Source organism: Sorex fumeus, unplaced genomic scaffold, assembly GCF_029834395.1.
Source record: "Sorex fumeus unplaced genomic scaffold, SorFum_2.1 ptg000086l, whole genome shotgun sequence".
NCBI lineage: Eukaryota > Metazoa > Chordata > Mammalia > Eulipotyphla > Soricidae > Sorex > Sorex fumeus.
The window spans coordinates 18,981,761-19,001,480 of NW_026606143.1; the positions used below are offsets into that span (position 1 = coordinate 18,981,761).

General features: G+C 35.8%; 1 protein-coding gene across 3 annotated transcripts in view; it reads left to right on the forward strand.

The window, feature by feature from the left end:
- The window catches only part of DMD (dystrophin), a 2,292,284-nt gene that overhangs the window by 1,530,902 nt on the left and 741,662 nt on the right, over positions 1–19,720 (forward strand). For all 3 annotated transcript variants that reach the window (XM_056131284.1, XM_056131279.1, XM_056131278.1), the window contains one exon: positions 15,159–15,391. In XM_056131284.1, the coding sequence (XP_055987259.1) occupies positions 15,159–15,391 (233 nt within the window). The remainder of the gene's footprint in view (positions 1–15,158; positions 15,392–19,720) is intronic.

The window sequence follows — 19,720 nt, forward strand, 5'->3', positions numbered from 1 at the left end:
CTGTGATGAATGTAAAATTAGATATTACTGTAATTACAATAAACTTACTTATACTTTCTACCTCATTGTATGCATATTAGATAATGATTCTTATTCAGAGACATGTAATATTTTTGAGACATCAAAGGTATGCTCATAATATATCATTGCATAGTTTTTTTATTTTAAAAATTTAATCAATCACAGTGAAATATAGTTAGACTTAACAAACTTTCATCTGGGATACAGAGGGGACCACTAAGTAAATGATGCATAGTTTTTAAATCACCAGCATAATAAAAAGATAAAAGACTGGAAAGCTCAGAGGTATGGTATCTGGTACTTATTTGGCCTCATGTTATAGAAAACAGCGGGGGATTGGAAAAATATTCAACTCTTTAGTCCTCAATTATTTTGTGATGAGCTCTCTCAGAGGAAACAACTTTTGAGGATGCATTTATGGGTTTTTAGATGTATTGAATAGGTTCAATCTACTGAAACTCTTTTTGAGCTTATGTGATATTTCTTATTTACAGCATTAAAATTAAGTAACTGAGGACTTTTTAAATGGAATAATTGGTTTGATCATTTATGTGCATAGGAGATAGAAGAAAATGATGCAATCATTTTTCAAAATTGATGAATAAAAGACACCTGATTTTAGTTATTATTTCACCTGGGTGGGAGGGATATTGGGATCCATGGTTGTGGGAAATGGGCACTGGTGGAGGGATGGGTATTTGATCATTGTATAATTGAAACCAAAGCACAAAATTTGTAAGTCTACAACTGTACCTCATGGTGTCTCACTAATAAAAAATTTTTAAAAAGTCATTCAATTGTGGTAGCTTACCTCAGGTTCCTTTTTCAGGAAGGGAAGAACATCTATTTCATCCATCTAGGTTTTAAGTGTGTCAGTTCACATGTACTTCCCTACCATTTTTTACATCAAATTCAACAAAACCATCAAGAATAAGCTAGTAGAATGGCCCTGATTTGTGTTTGGGACTTGTCATTTCTACCTACATGTTCAGGTACTGATGGTTCACCAAAAGTCTATCTTCTATATTAGATTCCTAGGAATGAATTAACTTTTTAGTAAAACTAAATACTGAAATGTAAGGCAATCATGGCTTTAAAGTGGAATGAAAACAGGCATTAAAGTTTTGGGTTTTTTTTTTACTCTTTGGACCATAGGTTGACGGAAACATGAAAAATTTAGTCAATTTTGCCTTAAACTTGTGAAGACAGACTTGTCAGTTTGTCTTCACAAGTTCAAGGAACCCTGTATATGCATCAATGTTGCTTGAATTAGGTTTATTTCTTTGTCCAATTTACTTTCATGCAACAATCTAAAGAGATTTTTAAACATATAACTTAATGAAAAGTCCTCTTTTTTCTCTTTTTATTCAAATGATGGGTTAATATAGACTGTAATTTTAACTGAAGAGTTCAAGCTCTTTCCAAAATGCCTTGGAACAAAGGAAACATCAATTTTAAGAATTATTTTTTTCTTCCAACAAAAATAAGTGTTTTTGTATTGTGAACTGTTTAACTTTGCCTTGGAAAAAATGAATTTTAAACATATGTTAATTTTATTCAAATATTTATTATACAGTAATATTTTAAAATAAAAATTGTGCATTTCTAAATCTTTTATTTAAAACATTTGCATGGAAAATACTAATATTACTATGGTTTCAATATGATGTATTTTTTAAAGAAATTGATATTAGACTTGTTCTGATAAAATTTTCTGTTCCTAAGCAGAAAAGAAAGAGATTCATAATAAAACAATTCTACAAAAATATAGGTTTACAGATTTTAAAAATAAAGTTAGATATGTTATTCCAGAATCTATATACTGTCCAATCACAGATTTCTTAAGCTCTCTCTGGACTCTTAATTTGAGACTCATTAATCAAAATAACTAAAACAATAAGATTCAAGTCCAAAGCAATGACAAGTATGGGCATGAATGCTTTCTCAGTAAAGATACTGGAAACATTATTATTTCAATAGGATGACATGTAACCATTGACTAATAATGCAGTGTAGTTTTTATGATTATGTCTCCTACTATGAAAATGAATTTGAGGTATTTCTTTAGGCATGATTTAAAGAAAAAAAATCCTCATTTTACTTTGCTCTTGTAACAAGTAATTTTACCTATCTAATTTTTACTTATTTTCCACCTTTAACTTTGGTTCCAGTTGTATAGTTGGAGGTAATTGCACTTGTGTGCATGTTGTGCTTTTCTACAAGTTAAATGAAAACATGAATTGATTTTGATGTAGCTAGTTTCACTACTTCAGTTAATGTGCTTGCCATTACTGTAGTACATAAGGTGTTTACTGACCCAGAACTTTGAAAGCCAAGTTTAGCCCAGCACAGTCACTTAAAACTAGCACAAGATAACAGCTGCATTTCCAATGTCATTAAAGAGACAGAGTTCAGGGATTCAGTCTTGGAATTGTGTCAAGCTCTTTGATGTTTTAGTTATAGAATACATTCAAATTCCATTTAAGAAACAGCTACTCCAAGAATAAATTGAAAACTCAAGTATAACCAAAAAAAGCACACAACTTACAAGCCCATAGTCAGTAACTGTGTCACCAATCCTCTGCATGTTCAGTTGGTCATTTTTGAGAGAAATTTCTTAAATTTCTTGAAATCAGTCTCTAAGATGGAAAGTTTCATACAGACACATTATTAAGAAGTGTTCCTGTTAGCTTTGTCTGCAGGAATGTACTGGAACTAGAAGGAGATTTGACACAATACAGTTTTTTTTTTTTGGCCTCAGCCAATCAATCTGACAGGATATGTTGGAGACTTGTTTCATGACTAAACTCAGGAGTCTTCTTTCTTAAAACATGGATTAGTTGCAACCTTCCAACTAGTTGACTGAGTTTTAATCTTACAACAGTATTTTAATTTTTCCAACTCCTAGTTTCCTCTCCTAAAAATGGCAGCTAGGAGATGTTCCCTGGTAATGTCAAAACTGTAGTGAAGAATTAATGGAAATAATTATTTAAATGGCATTTTAAACTATTTCAACTTCACTTCATAAATAAGGTGCGATAATGAGTTTGTATCAGAAAAGTCAACATTTTATGACCACTTAATGCTACTTTATTTATTCTGGATCTAATGATTTTTCTGTTTTTGTTCTACCTGATGAAACTTGATTAAAACACTCCCTCTCCAGATAGATAGGCAAGTAGAACCCTAAAAACTCCCTGTACGTTTTATCTCATTCTAATCTTGATACTCGAAGAGCCCAGCAAGCTACCGAGAGTATTTTGCCTGTATGGCAAAGCCTGACAAGCTACCTGTGACGTATTCAAGATGCCAAAAAAGTAACAAGTCTCACAATTTGTTGTTAGCCATTACTGGTGCCCACTCGAGAAAATCGATGAACAATGGGAGGATAGTGCTAGAGCGCAGTGCTAATTTTGGTAGCAACAAAAAATGTTGAATGAGACCCTACTCTCTGTCAGGTGTTGCACTGGATTTGGTCAGGAAGCAACAGATGAATGCAATACTTACCTCAAATATCTTGTAGCTGAGATTTGTCAGTTTGGTAGAAGTGTAACAAGTTTATAAACTCACTGCAAGTTATTTTGCTATTCATGGTAAGATTGTAGTACACCCAAACAAAGAGAGACTCCTTTTACAGACTTCTGTAGAGAATGTAACTTGCCTGGTTTAGCTCATGCTGAACTACAGAATTTTGTCTCAATACTAAAGTAGGAGAAACACTAAGAAAAATAAATTTGTGCTGTTATTTACCTTGTTTGTTTAAATACTACACATGACTGAGACTATTGTGTGTCTGTTCTCCTTTCTCTGACCTATTTCACTAATTATGAAACAAATCCTTTAGCTTCGACCATGTTGCATAAGAAGGCAAGAGTTTGAATCCTTTCTCACAGAAATGTATTTAATTGTGTATACATACTGCAATTTCTTCCCCATTCATCTGCTTTTGGACACTTGGATTGTTTCCAGATCTTGGCTATAGTGAATCGTGTTTTGTGGCATTCAGTAATTTTGGGGAACAAAACTTTTGAAGTTAGAACTGAGGTCAGGGGAAATAGGTAATGGGAAGTAGGTGGAAGCACTGAAGAAGGAAGAGGTGGAACTAACATGTCTTTGACAGTTGGTGCTATTGGAGATACAGAACTTTGTATCCAACATAAACAGAAACTTTAATACTATTGTAACCATGTTAACTGCAACTATCACTGTCACGATCCTCCAGTTGTTCATCGATTTTTCTGGATCGGGCCCAGTAATGTCTCCATTTTTTGAGACTGTTGTTACTGTGTCTGGCATATCGAATACATCACGGGGAGCTTGCCAGGCTCTGCCGTGCAGGTGAGATACTCCCGGTAGCTTGCCGGGCTCTCCGAGAGGGGCGAAGGAATCGAACTCGGGTCGGCCATGTTGGCTGCGTGCGAGGCAAATGCCCTACCCCCTGTACTGCTGTTCCAGTCCAACTGCAACTATAATAAAATAAATTTTATAACAGCCAGCAAAGTTTGTAGTTCAGTGATAAAGCATTTGCCTTACATGTGTGAGACTCTGGGTTGTATCTCCTGAACATGAAAAATGAAAGCAAAATAACAAAACCTCACAAATAAGCAGTAAACCAACAACTGAAAATATTGGCAATGTTAATTCACTAAGTTTTAAGGAGATATTTTTTGCTAGACTAGCAGTAAATTTTAAGTAAAAATATCAACGTGGCGATCTTTAGCTGGCATATTATTGAATGCATTTTATTGTGATAGCGATTTTGGATTGATAATGATGCTTCATCAATAACTTGCTATTCATCATTGGTGGTTAATTATATTTTGCAATGGGCTACCTGTTTCTTGATTGTTGCACTCTCCACATATTCCTTTGTATATCTGTGCGTTCACTAAAGATAAATTTCTGTCAAAGACATTGCTTATCAAATACCCTATAAAATTCTGGCATTGTAGAACTATGTGCATTGTTTTTCAAATTTTATTTTGTTTTATTGAATCAGAATGAGATACACAGGTGAAAAGTTTATAATTGGGGTTCAGTTATATAATGTTCCACCATCCCTTCACCAGTGTAAACTTCCCACCACCAATATCCCCAGTTTCCCCCACCACCACCTGCCTCAGTGACAGATTCTCTCTGTGTCTCTCTCTCCTTTCTCACTCTCTCTTCTTCTGGGCATTATGGTTTGCAATACAAATACTAAAAGGTCATCTTGTATATCCGTTTACTTTTAACTCTCAGTTCTTATCCAGAGTGATCATTTCTAAATATTATTGTATACTGATCCCTTCTCTATCCTAACTGCCCTTTTCAACTCCCCAACCCCCCGCACACACATCAACCAGTCCTCCTGGCCCCTGTTTTACCTTGCCTTGGATATTAGTCTCATACTATATTTTTATACCCCACAAATGAGAGATGTCATTCTGTATCTGTTCCTCTCCTTCTGACTTATTTCACTCAGCATGATACTCTCCATGTCCATTCATTTATAAGCAAATTTCATGACTTTATTATTCTGGAGCTGCATAGTATTCCATTATGTAGATGTATCATAGTTTCTTTATCCAATTGTCTGTTCTCAGACACTCAGGTTGTTTCCAGATTCTGGCTATTATGAATAGTCCTGGGTTTTTCTGTTGTGTGATATTGGGTTCCTACGGTATATTCCCAGAAGTGATATTTCTGGGTCCTATGGGTGCTTGATTTCTAGTGTTTTGAGGAATGCCCATATTGTTTTCCAAGAAGATTGGACCAGTCAGCATTCTCACCAACAGTGAATGAGAGTCCCTTTATCCCCATATCTGTTCCAGCACTGACTAGTCTATTTCTTTTTGATATGTGCCAGTCTCTGTGGTGTGACATATCTCGCTGTTGTTTTGATTTTAATCTCCATGATGATTAGTGATGCAAATAAAAGCTTAACTAGTTCACTTACTGTATGCTTCTTGATATATATGAAAGCACCAACTTGGAATGAATAAGGAATATGTAGGGGCCAAAGAGATAGTACAGGGGTTAAGGCACTTTCATTGCATGTGGCCATCTCCAGTTCAGCCCCAGAAGTTATTGCTGATGAGCACTTAGTTATGAGTAATCTCTGAGTTCCATCAATTGTGACCTCACAATAATAGCAACAACAAAACACAAAGAGGGAATGCCCAGTAAAAAAGCTAAGGATGTGAGGCTGGAGGGAATACAGCAGGTTGCACAGATACTTTGCATGTAGTCTACTCAGGTTCTGTACCTGGTACCTTATATCATCCCCTGAGCGATGTCAAGAGTGATTCATGAGCACAGAGCCAGGAGTAAGCCCTAAGCACCACTGAATTTGGTCCCAAAACAAAAACCAAAAAGCCAAAAAACTTTTATAAACAGTACATGTTCACTAAAGAAATTGGAAGGAAGAAAACAAAAGGTGGTTAAGGAAAAGACTGAGGAAGGGAAGAAAGAGAAAGAAAAAATGGAAGAATATTTTAGTTAGCATTGTCAATTAGTGGAAAGTCTTATTACTCGCCCAAGAGATATTTGATAGTGTATAAAAGTATGTTTATTTTTTAACAGCGGACAGTTGCTCTGTCAAAGTATACTTAAACAATATGCAAGATAACCACCTGCAGCAAAGAATTATCCTTGACAAAATGTAACTAAAACTAAATCTGAGAATGTTTTTATTTTTTCATTGAGCATAGACTCATAATTTCACTTCAGGAAGGGTGATTAGAGTATGCAAACTACATAATGAAAATGCAGGAGTTATTTCTGTCTTAAATGAAGGAAGAGAGAATGCATGTTTGGGTCAAATCCCCTCGGGGAGAATTCTCAGGAATAATATTTAACTTATGAAAGACACGTATGTGGGATTGTTCTAATCCATATTATGTCTTCGGTGACCTTTTGTCTCACATGAGAATGAATTTAAAAGTATTTTGTGATTAATAGATGTTGTAAACTATGGAGTCAGAGCAATTTGAAAAAATGACTAGTACTTGCATTTGGAGTGGGACAAATTCTGATACTCAAACTACTCTCAGGAATGCAAGTAGTGATTCTGAACTTTGACCTGCCATTATCACTTGTTAATGAGAGATCCTGAGTATGTTACTTTGCCTGTTGGTAAAATGGGATTACTACCTTAATAGAAGATTGCTTGATTACAAATAAGCAAAATGGTGGCTCTCAAGAACTTTGCTTTACCCAGACAAAACGGTAAACAATGGTGGATCTAGTTGTGGTAATAGCTCTTTATTCCCAGTAACAGCAGGTATTTCTTACGTGGAGGACATTTTTAATAGTATGAATGACTCTATTAAAAAGTGATCAAATATTTAAAAAAATGAATCAATTACAAAGGAAAATGTAGCATCACTGAGAACTAAATATCTATTCTCCCCAAATTTTATATTTTTACCCCTAATTTAAAGGCATGCATTTGATGGTTATGAATCTTTGAGTTCCAGTTCTCTAGGTCTTTCATATGCACAGCACTTGCTCTTATAAGATATGAATAATTTATGAAAGTTGGGTCATATTGTTATTGTAAAGAGAAAGAATGTAAACAAATATAGGTTTTTTTATGTGCACTCAACACCTATTTCTAATATTCTACCTCTTCCTACTGATTCTATATATTTAGAAAGAATAAGTGAGTTTCATGACTGTCTTATAAGCTGCTTAAGAAGTGCTCTCTAATTCATTTTTTCTTTTTTTGCTTTTTGGGTCATACCCAGCATTGTACAGGGGTTATTCCTGATTCATGCACTCAGGAATTACTCCTGGCAGTGCTCGGAGGACCTTATGGAATGCTGGAAGTCGAAACCAGGTCGGCTGTGTGCAAGACAAACGCCCTATCCACCGTGCTATCACCCCAGCCCTAATTCTTACATATCTCATGAATGTCATGTTATTCTTTCAAAGACTCAAAATTTAAAAATATTCCCCAGTGTTTCTTACATGGAAATTGATTACTTTATCTAGTGGTGATTTGAAAGTAGCTAAGCAATCTTTCCTGCCACTCACAGTGTAAAATAGTAATGCAACTTGACCACATACACACAATGGTACTTTTCAGGCAGTTTTTTTCTAGTATAAGTCCAGTTATTTGCCATATAATCAGTTGACTGATTTTTTTCAAATATAATAGTAAAGAAAACAAAATTACCCACATTCATACAACAAAGCTCGAAAAACTGTACGCATTCTTGCTTTCTTAACAACCAAAGGAGGCCTGTGAATTACAGAAGAACCACGTGTGAATACTTCAAAGGAATTATGCCAAACACATTGTGTGTTTTTTAAAAATATTTAGTAGCTCCTTTAAAGCTCTTAGTAAAGCTGTTAGTCTGACTAATCATGTACCCCTGAAACCAATTAAAATTTTAGACTAGAGAGATGTTCTTCAAACACTTTTGAAAAAAGGAGAGTTCCCTCCTAAAGCCAACACCTTTTAATTAACAAAATACACAGAGCAAAGCTGTATATTACACCTACTGTTATTCACGCTATTATTCTGATGTGCAAAACTCAATTCATTTTAGCTGTTTTGCGCTTGAACCTTCTGTATGATTAGCTACAGAAGGGTGAACTTTTTAGTAGAATCATTTTAATGTCTAATTGAGAAACATGTTATATCACAGTCATCAATTAGACTATCTATACACATACATATATATGATAAATTTCTTGGTTTGGCTACTTGCAATATATGGAAAAACAGACATGTTTATTGCTGAAGGGATTATTAAATGTGACTCTGTAAGGATTACTTTCTTCCATGACCTTATGCAGTAAAAATACTTCTTCAGTGAACTTAAGTGAAATAGTCTTGTTTTCAGTAAGGTGGGAGAAACTGAGATATTGAGCAGTCATTTACAGGAATAACTCCTTTGTGTTCCTAGATGATGTCTTGAAGCAATGGGTGGTAGATGACCAATCTAGCAGATCACACTCTGTAGACATCGAGTCATGGAGATGTGGAGTCATTGGTCATGGAGAAAGGGATCCTCTACCTGCTAGAGGGGAAAAAATTTCCCATGTTCCTTTGTGAAAAGAACATGGAAACCAATCTAGTTTGTCATGTCAAAAATTCTGTAGAGTACCTTCCATATCTTAATATCTCATTGGATCAAGATCACTGTATGCTATGGCATGATATGAAAGTTAGAAACATGAAAAATTATGTTTCCAAATTCTAAATTATGGAATGAATGGAAAACTTCTCTGAAATGACTACATAGCCATGCTTGACACTTACAGTCAAAATTCTGTTGCCTAGAAATGCTATTCCTGGAAAAATCACTTGAACCTTTCCATAGTTTACTAGCAATAACTTTAATTTATGAGGTGTTTTGTTATGCTTCTACTAACAAGATGTAATTGAAAAGAAAGATCCTCATTTTTAATATAAAATAAAATCACAAAGATTGTAGTGATCTTGGGCACTTTGGTGCTGGTGAAGATGCAGTAACTGTGTTAAAATAATGAATGCTGTGCCAGAGCACAGTGGGTAGGGTGGGTATTTGCCTTGAGCTTGTCTGACCCAGGTTCAATCCGCAGGCATTTCCTACCGTCCCTGGAACACTACCAGGAGTAATTTCTGAGTATTGCCAGGTTTGGCCCCAAAGCCAAAAGATTAAATAAATTTTAAGAATCATATATGTTAATACTGTTAAAACATTGAAATGTTATCACTGTCACTGTCCTCCCATTGTTCATTGAGTTGCTCGAGCGCACCCAGTAACGTCTCCATCGTGAGACGTGTTGTTACTGTGTTTGGCATATGAAATACGTCACGGGGAGCTTGCCAGGCTTTGCCATGCGGGCAAGATACTCTCGGTAGCTTGCCAGGCTCTCCGAAAGGGTCGGAAGAATCAAATTCGGGTAGGCCATGTCGGCCACGTCCAAGGCAAATGCCCTACCTGCTGTGCTATCACTCCTAAATGACAGTAATTTAAAAATAAACAATTAAAAACTTTTTTAAAAAATCAATGGTTTTGAATTTTCAGATGCAATATCAGATAGGAATAATGAAATAATATTCTTAGATTCTCATTGTATACCTTGAAACATTGTGCTTAATAGCACTATAGCACTGTCCTCCCATTGTTCACCGATTTGCTCAAACAGGCACCAGTAACGTCTCCATTGTGAGACTTGTTATTACTGTTTGTGGCATATTGAATACACCACTGGGAGATTGCCAGGCTCTGCTGTGCAGGGGGTATACTCTCTGTAGCTTGCCAGGCTCTCCGAGAGGGATGAAGGAATCAAACCCGAATCAGCCATTTGCAAGGCAAATGACCTACTCGCTGTGCTATTGCTCCAGCCCATTGTGCTTAATAAAAAAAGAAAATAGTACATGCATCCATGAACTGTGTTGCAATTTTAAGGAAAAAAATACACTGAAAATATTCTAGATAGAATTGACCCTAGTAAAACTGTGGGAAGTAGATGGAGATTAGCCTCTTTCTAATTTGTTTAGCTTTCTTTTCTTTTCTCAGAGACCCAGTTTCTGATTTTAGACTAACTCTCTATTACTATAGCTAGCCTCTAGCCACAAAACACAAACAAACAAAAGCAATGGTACAAGAGATTGTTCTTCTGAATGATGGCCAGATTTCGGTTGTAAAGATGTTCAGGAATTCACAGTGTTCAAGAGCCAAAAACAGCAGTGCAATTGTTTGCATCATGGAGACTTTTTAGCTATGAAGTTATTCTGGTCCTCCCAAAACACAGTAATAAAAGACAGTTGTCTGGGAAAGAAGGGAAAAATAATTCTGAATAAATTTATAGAGCATATGGAAGGACAGACGTGTAAAGTGGCCTGTGCTACATGGAGAGTTCTGGATAGAGACTGAGATTGTGGGACCATGGGAAGAATGGAAGAGGATGAGGCTGGAGTGTGAAATCTGCATTAAAGAACGCAGCTAAGAATCTTAAATGAACTTACAAAGTGAATAGTCATTAAACAGTGTCAGAGCAGCAGGAATTATAGTAGGACAAAAACAGTGGCGTACCTAATAATTGTCAGAATAATAGGAAGCAACTTTTACAAACTTTACTTTAAAACATCTTTGGAACTGTTATTTCTCCCATTATGCAGGTGAAAACCAACACTTGGGAAATTTCAGTTTAGTGAGCATGGTATAACCCCTTTCTGAAGTGATCTGTAATCTCCCACCCATATAGAAATGGTTTTGAATGGTGAATGATGGAAGGCACAGAAGATCAATGGTGAATCACCTAACTGGCCCATAAGCACAGTTAGCTCATCTGTTCATGTATGATAGAGACAGACATATTACTTATACTTCCTACCGTTTAACTATTTTAACTGATTGCTTTTGGTGTTACCTCTTCTTTTTTCCTCACTGGAGAATTCTGTGATTTGGTCATCCTAATGCCATTTATTGTTCTTTCAAAAAAAAACAATTTGAGTACTTTTAATCATTTTGAACAATTCTTTGTTCTCAATTGTCTGGTCCTGAAATTACTTTTGATTGGACCTTTTTGAAAATGTGAATTCAGAAAATATTGATCTTTCCATTAAATTCAGATAATTTTCTGCATGCTTATTCTGCACTGCTCTGAAATTTATGGTGACATGATCATTTCTACTTCATTAATCATTTGCTTGTTGGGCAAAAGTAAATTTAGAGGAAAAATATCTATTAATGCTGTCTTTAGAGGGCCAAATTTTCAGTAAGTCAAAGTTTTAAAAGAAAGCATTATCTGAAAATTCTCAAAAGTCATTTACTTCTTATAAACTATTGTATATTGCCTCATATCTTTTTATCCATTTTAAGAACAATTGGAATTGATCCACAATTTCTCACCAGTTAGGCTTTATGCAGCTAAGTTTTAGATTGATATTTTAGTTTGTGGTGGAGGAGTGCACACCAAGTAGTACTCTGGGATCACTCCTGGCAGGCTTGAGACACCATATGGGATGACAGAGACCAAACTCAGGTGAGCTGCATGCAAGGCAAATACCCTACTATTACCCTGGATCCTAGATTAATATTTTAATGTAGGTTTTTTGGCTCCTTAAATCCTTTGCTGGAATTCAACTACTCATATGAATCCCTCTTAATATTTATAGAACTTGATGGCTATTATGCTTTCTCCTTTTGAACTGTTGGAACACAGACTGTGCTGTTTCTTTCAGATTGTATTCCCTCTAGAAAGATAGTCTGAGTAGTGAGATAGTGTAACCAAAAAACTTCTGTTTTTCAAAAGGGAGTGCCCTGCCATAGAGGCAGGGTGGGATGGAGGGATGGGGAGTGGGAGGGATATTGGGATTAGTGGTGGTGGAGAATGGGCACTGGTGGTGGGATGGGTACTTGATCGTTGTATAACCGAAACCCAAGCACAAAAATTGTAAGTCTACAACTGTACCCCATGGTGTTTCACTAATATTTTTTTTAAATCTGTTTTTAAATCCCCTCAGTTATTGTCTTTCCTTTGCTACTTCTTAGCATTTTTAAAATTCTAACATTTCAATCTGTAACTGGTTGTGATCAATTAATTGTAAACACCACTGCACTCGGACCAGGGCTGGAGCGATAGCACAGCGGTAGGGCGTTTTCTTGCATGCAGCCAACATGGCTGACCCGAGTTCGATTTATCCGCCCCTCTCGGAGAGCCTGGCAAGCTAACGAGAGTATCTCGCCTGCAAGGCAAAGCCTGGCAAGCTACCCGTGATGTATTCAATATGCCAAACACAGTAACAACAAGTCTCACGATGGAGACGTTACTGGGCCTGCTCGAGCAAATCGATGAACAACAGGAGGACAGTGACAGTGATAACATTTCAATGTTTTTCATTTCGATTTTTAAAAGAAATTTTAATTGAGATTCTATGGTTTACAATGCTATTAATAATAATTTCTCATGCACATCATTTCAGCTCATTTCTGTTTTGTATAAGATGATCACTTTCAGTTGCAGGAACTTTTTTTTTTTGCCTCTTGGAAATATAGAGAAAACAAGAGGCATTTATCCATCCCTCTTATCAACTTTGCCTATAAAAAGACAGAATTTTTGTTTAATTTTCTCTTTTTAGCTTTTTAGTTTTTAATTTTTTCCAAATTTAATTTTCTTAAAGCACCTTGATTTATAAACTTATTCATATTGGGTTTTTGACATAGAAAATACAGAAAATGATATAACATAGTAAAGAAATTTATGGCTACTTCAGAACAGAATACCCAGCATGGCACATTTTTCTTATGTTCCTAGAAAAATTGTCTTGTTTTCCATGGCTCTCAAGTATTCATGGAGATGCTGTCTTCTGCAGCTTATTTTTAATGCTTCCCTCTTGGCCCATGAAACCCAATATTTCTTTACAAGTGTTCACCTTGATATACTAGGATCCAGAATCCATTGCCCATGTACAAGGTTATGAATTTTGCCTTTCTCGGCTTGAATAATCAAGTTAATTTTTGGCATTTATTAAAAGTCCACACAAGGGGCTGGAGCGATAGCACAGTGGGTAGGGCGTTTGTCTTGCAAGCAGCCAACACAGGTTTGATTCCCAGCATCCCATATGGTCCCTTGAGCACTGCCAGGAGTAATTCCTGAGTTAAGAGCCAGGAGTAACACCTGTACGTTGCCAGGTGTGACCCAAAAAGCAAAAAAAAAAAAAAAAGTCCACACAAGGAAGTTTAGTACCATCCAGTAAATATAGAGCCTTATAGAGTCCTTTGATTATATTTTTCCCTTCTATAGTTGGGAATTATTTGTCCATTGCTGTTTCTTATTTATTTGTTTAGTTATTTTAATTATTCAATTTATTCATTTATTTATTTTTATTATTTTTTATTATTTATTTAATAGGCTTTTATCAAATAGTCATGCCTACCATTGTGAGTTTTCTGCTAGTTTCCTAATAGTGTTATTTTTGACATTGAGCAGAACACTTTTCCTGTATTAATCATTACATCTAAACAACTGCCCTACAGTAGTTATTATTAGCTTCTCTTTGCTGTGGAGAAAGACAAAACTTGATGAGAGGATAAGTGATTTAACCAAGATCATAAAGGTCTTGAGGCAGAGAGGATGATTCTCTCCCAACTACTTTTACTCTACAACTTTATATCCTAATATCATTACCATAGGCTTTCTTTAGTAAGCAGTTCAACTCTATACATATCCATTGATAGTTTCTTAATGTTCGTGTAACAGTGTTTATAAAGGAATATATTGGTAAATTAGTAGCGCTGTCCTCCCATTGTTAATCGATTTGCTCGAGCGGGCCCAGTAATGTCTCCATGGTGAGACTTGTTATTACTGTGTCTGGCATATCGAATATGTCACGGGTAGCTTGCCAGGCTTTGCTGTGCGGGCGAGATACTCTCAGTAGCTTGCCGGGCTCTCTGAGAGGGGATGAGGAATCAGTTTGGCCAGGTTGGCCACGTGTAAGGCAAACACCCTACCTGCTGTGGTAAATTAAAAAATTAAATTAGGCTTTACCAGGTGTTACTTATTTTACTCAAAAGTGAAGGAGCAAAAGATTAGAAAAGATCTTATTTCTGACTTATGATTTATTTGAATAGGAAGTAAACAACTTTGGAGGTGGGCCTGAGGGAAATCAAACCAATGAAAAATTCTTGAATTTACTCTGTATTTTAAATTGGGAAAAGTTTGTCATATTTTCCTCTTTCAGACTATTTAATAAAATGCTTGATTTTTAAAAAATAATGTAACATGGGTTTACTCCACTACTGACAATTTTATTAAATAGTCTGAAAGAATAGGGGAAATATGATAAACTTTTCCCATTTTTTAATTTACCAATTCCACAATGTACAAATATTACTGTGTATAACTATTTAAGGTAAAGGCCCTCCCGTTGATCGTCGAGTATAACTATTTAAAATATCAAAAAAAGAAAATAGGAAAAATCACTTTAAAAATTGTTCACTATTGATTATCGAAAGGTTTGAGTCTTTGAATTTTCCTGTTATGTTTTACTCTACAAAGTATCTGAGTTGTCAGGAAAAAAAGCAATAAAAAGAAAACTTTGGCTCAAATCATTGCCCTTCTTGTTAAGTTGAATTATGGTTATTGAAATTGGAAGAGGCTTAGGCTTCTGTTTCTAATTTTTCTTTTTTCTCCTTTTCCAAAAAAATGTTTAGCTCCGAGACAGACTGTTACTCTGGTGACACAGCCTGTGGTTACCAAAGAAACTGCCATCTCCAAACTAGAAATGCCATCTTCCTTGATGTTGGAGGTACCTGCTTTGGCAGATTTCAACCGGGTTTGGGCAGAACTCACCGACTGGCTGTCTCTGCTGGAACGAGTTTTAAAATCACACAAAGTGATGGTTGGTGATGTTGAAGACATCAATGAGACCATCGGTAAACAGGAGGTAAGAAGGGGGGATGAGTTTCCGTACAGTGATTTTCTACACATCACTTCATTCTTCTAGACCCATTTTCCATCCATTTCAAGGAAGCATTTCTCTCTCAGTGAGTACTACACTTCCTAGTAAGTTTTATCAAGGAAACAAATTAATGTAGATATTGAAAAATGTCAAAACCTAAAGAGGAGTAATATAAGGAAACAAAATTAAAAACCTGGCAAGTTTAATTGACTAATTACAGCCACTAGATAAATTTAAAAAACCTCAGATGAAATCAGTAGCTTCACTGAGTTGTTTACATTTAGACTTTGCTTAGATACTATGCACCGCAATTTACCACAGGATCAGATATAATAATCTGTGAATTGGTTTTACATCTACTCTTCTCAGTTTTCCATGCCAAATTTCCTCCCCCAGTGATAAGCATAATTGAAAGTTAGCTGTAAATTAAAAAGTAACAAAACATAATATTTTAAAAAACCTTGGACCTTAATAACACTATTTATGTAATGTCAATAGCAAACATTTAGCATAAAGATTGGAATCCATTCTGCGAAGTATGTCATCAACCATCAGAAACATAAAAATCCATCAATTTAAAAGGGCCGTACTGAGCTACAAGTCTACTGTAAAACTTTTGAATATTGAATGAATAATAAAGATAGAAAACTTTTGGTGTCAGAGAGATAGTACAGCAGGGTAGGACATTTGCCTTACATTCATCTAACCTGAGTTCAGTGCCTGGCATGCCATATGGTTTCCTGAGCACTTCCAGGAGTAATTCCTGAGTGCAGAGCCAGGAGTAACCCCTGAGCATTACCATGTGTGCCCCCCCCCACAAAATAAATAAATTGTATATACTTTTAAAAGTAGAAAACTTTCTAAAGTTTTCAAATATGTAAATACTAAAATTATTTCACTCTAAATTACTTTTCAAGTCTTTTCTAAAATAGCTGTACATAGAGCTAAAGGTATTTAGTTGTTTAAAATAGTTTGAAAGTGAGAGATGTTTTTAAAAGTGATCTTCAGGAGCAGGAGTGATAGTACACTGGGTAAGGTGCTTGCATTGCAGCCAGCCCAGGTTTGGTCCCAGGCATCCCATAGGGTCTGCTTCATACCACCAGGGATGATTCCTGAGTGCTGACCCAGGAATAAGTCCTGAGTACCATCAAGTGTGGCCCAAAAAGCAAATAAAACAAAGTGAACTTGGGTTGACATGGAATATCAATCACATGCTTCATTTGAAATTAAAAAACCTTCATTTGAAGGTAAATAACCTTCATTTGAAGTATCTTGAATATAGATTTAGAATTCCTTACTGCAGTGTCTTAATATTTTACACAGGAAATATTTGTGGTCATAATTTTCTCTGGATTTTGAGTTTTCACTTTTGAGTACCAGGAAAACAGAATCACATTCATCATCTAGTGAGGGATATAGTGTATACAGTGGTATGAAAAAATGTATATATGTATATCATTATAACTGCTTTAAAACTACTTAAGTATTAGTAACCACATAATTTTTTTATCTGAAAAATCTTTGGAGGCTTAGCAATGTGTACTCTTAGTGAGGATCAGAACAAAATTTCAAATCCAAATGTTTGGTTCCTGTGTCCCCTTATTTAGTAGTAATACTGCCTGCCAGTACTTGCTCTAAGCATGACTACAATTTAGTGATTTTGATGTATTTATATATGTTTTGTGTATGTTAGACATGTTGCTAAACACTTTCCTAATTGCAATGTGCTGGTGCATACAGAAACAAGAGGTCATTCTTTGTCACGTTCATACCAATGCTTCAGGGACTATTTACAACCAGAAGAGACAGTTTGTTGCCACATTTAAATTAAAGGCTTTAGAGATATATTGTCTGGCTTATACTTAGCTCCTCTACTCAACTGTGTTAACTTCTATAAATTGTTTAATATCCCTATAACACTGGTATCTACATGTGCATTATCAGTAATATATGATTTGCCTAATAAGTTGTGAAAATTTAACCAGGTCATCTTTATAAAATGCTTTCTACCTTGCTTATTGCAGATATTCCATTAAAATTAGTAATTAGGGCCTCAAGAAGTGCTCGGTGCTAGAACATATAATTTGTGGACTTGAGGTTATAATACAATCCCTAGCAACACTTCCTATACCTAGTACTACGCTAGGTATGGCAGTGACACTTCCACTTGTGACCTTCTCCCCAGACACAATAAATTGTTGGTTTCCATCACAGTGCAACCAAGTGTGAGAGAACTCCACAGGAAAAGAGAACTTCCACAAGCATAGCAGCATGTGAATCAAGTATGTAACCGCTAGCAAGCACGACAATGTTAACAGTGTAAAGGTAACCACCAAGTATATGGAACCCCAAATCATTGCAACAATAATAATAATGGGTAGAGAAGATGAAAATTGAAAGAAAAGAAAATGTTTTGAAAAAATAACTTCCTTGTTTGGATCAATAATACATTGGGTAGAGCACTCACCTTGCATGCAACCAACCTGGGTTCCATCCAAGCTCCCAATATGCTCCCCCCTTCTTGTCCACCTGTATTGATCCCTGAGCACATAGCCAAGAACAAACCCTGAGAGTAAACCCTGGTGTGATCCCCAATTCAAAAAAATAATTTCTAGAGTGCACTCCAAGTCAATTTGCCACGTAAACTGTCATATAACGATTCTTTTTGAAAATAATTTTATTTCCACATCTGCACCTGTTCAGCCACTGAAACGAATGCCTCTATAGCAGTTCATAGATTCTTAAGTGGGAAAATAGTTTACTCTTTCTTTGTACAGGGGTTGTGAGCTTTGTCTTCTGGAAAGCATCCACCTACTTGACAGTCTCCAGAGCTCTCCAAATACAAGGAATTGTTTCTGAAGAGACTACCACTTTGGTATTTCTTCAAAGTGATAGCTCTTGAATTTTCAAAGTAAAATTAGAGGAGAAGTTCAGGTACCATGCCTGCAGTCATAGGAAAATAGGATTTATACATAGAGCATATTCATTTATTCATTTGCTCTTACTCAATAGTAGGGATATTTTCCTTGTTGCTTCCTTTTAATTGCTCGAGCAGGTCCAGTAACGTCTCCATTGTGAGACTTGTTGTTACTGTGTTTGGCATATCGAATACGTAATGGGAAGCTTGCCAGGCTCTGCTGTGTAGGCGAGATACTCTCAGTAGCTTGCCGGGCCCTCTGAGAGGCAGGTGTGAGGATAGCTGAGCCGTCTAAGATGCTGATTCCTTTTGTATTTAATAATTTACAGGAACTAGGGAAGTGGCTAGTATGGAGCACGTGCTTTGTGTGTGTGGGGGGAGGGGGGCATTGGATTCAATCCCTGAAAACTCCTGGTCCCCTGAGCACTGCTGCATGTGGCTCCCAATGCAAAAACTAAAACTTCATAAGCACATTATTATTTCTTGCCTTTTATAGTTTGTCACTAACCTATAGGTATAAAGTCTTTTAACAATCATTTAAACAAACCTCTGTGTGAGTGTACATGCACATATGTTTGTGTGTTTAAGAAAGGGGGCATACAAAGAGATGAAAATTTGGAGAGGTATTTGTTATAATATCAGAAAAATAAATGATTTTTCTAAGTTCCAAATATACCATGCTGTACATAGTATTGGAAATGAGACAATACTCCAAAAGAGATTTGAGAACTGTAGAACACTATGTTTGCCTATTTATTAATATCATATTTTAATGGCCTTTTTCTGAGCTATTTTAAATTACAAAGGAAATCCATTCTAATACAAGATATGAATTCCCAAATTAAAAAAAATCAAAAGGGATATCAGTTATATAACATGAAGGAACTAAATTGTAGAACAGTGAACACTTTCCTAATATTATATGTCCATTACTGTTGTGTTCATGTTGCTTATCTAATGCTAACAATGCTATGAGGTAATTCTAATGCACAGTGAAGCTGAAGGACCTGTTCAAGTTTGAATAGCCAAGAGACAGCAATGGAGTCTGAACCCAAGCCATTGGGTTGCATAGTTTGTAACCTTAGTCTCCATGGTTTTCTATATCCCTAGGGATGCTTTGGGTGATATTGTCAGGATTTTATTCTGAGAAAGGACACTTTAATAATCCAATTATGGGAAAATATGTGAGGAATTGGCTGCCTATGATCATTTTGATAATCAAACTTAAATAGAACATTGAAGAAAAATTGCAATTAACCAGACTGATGAAATGGGAAGGACAATACCATCTGAGGGAACAAATTATGTCTCTGAGGTAGAAAAAGATGTCATATGTCAGAGGGATTGTGGTTCCATCTGCCTAAAATTAAAGCAGTAACTGAGTTAGAGAGGTGGTA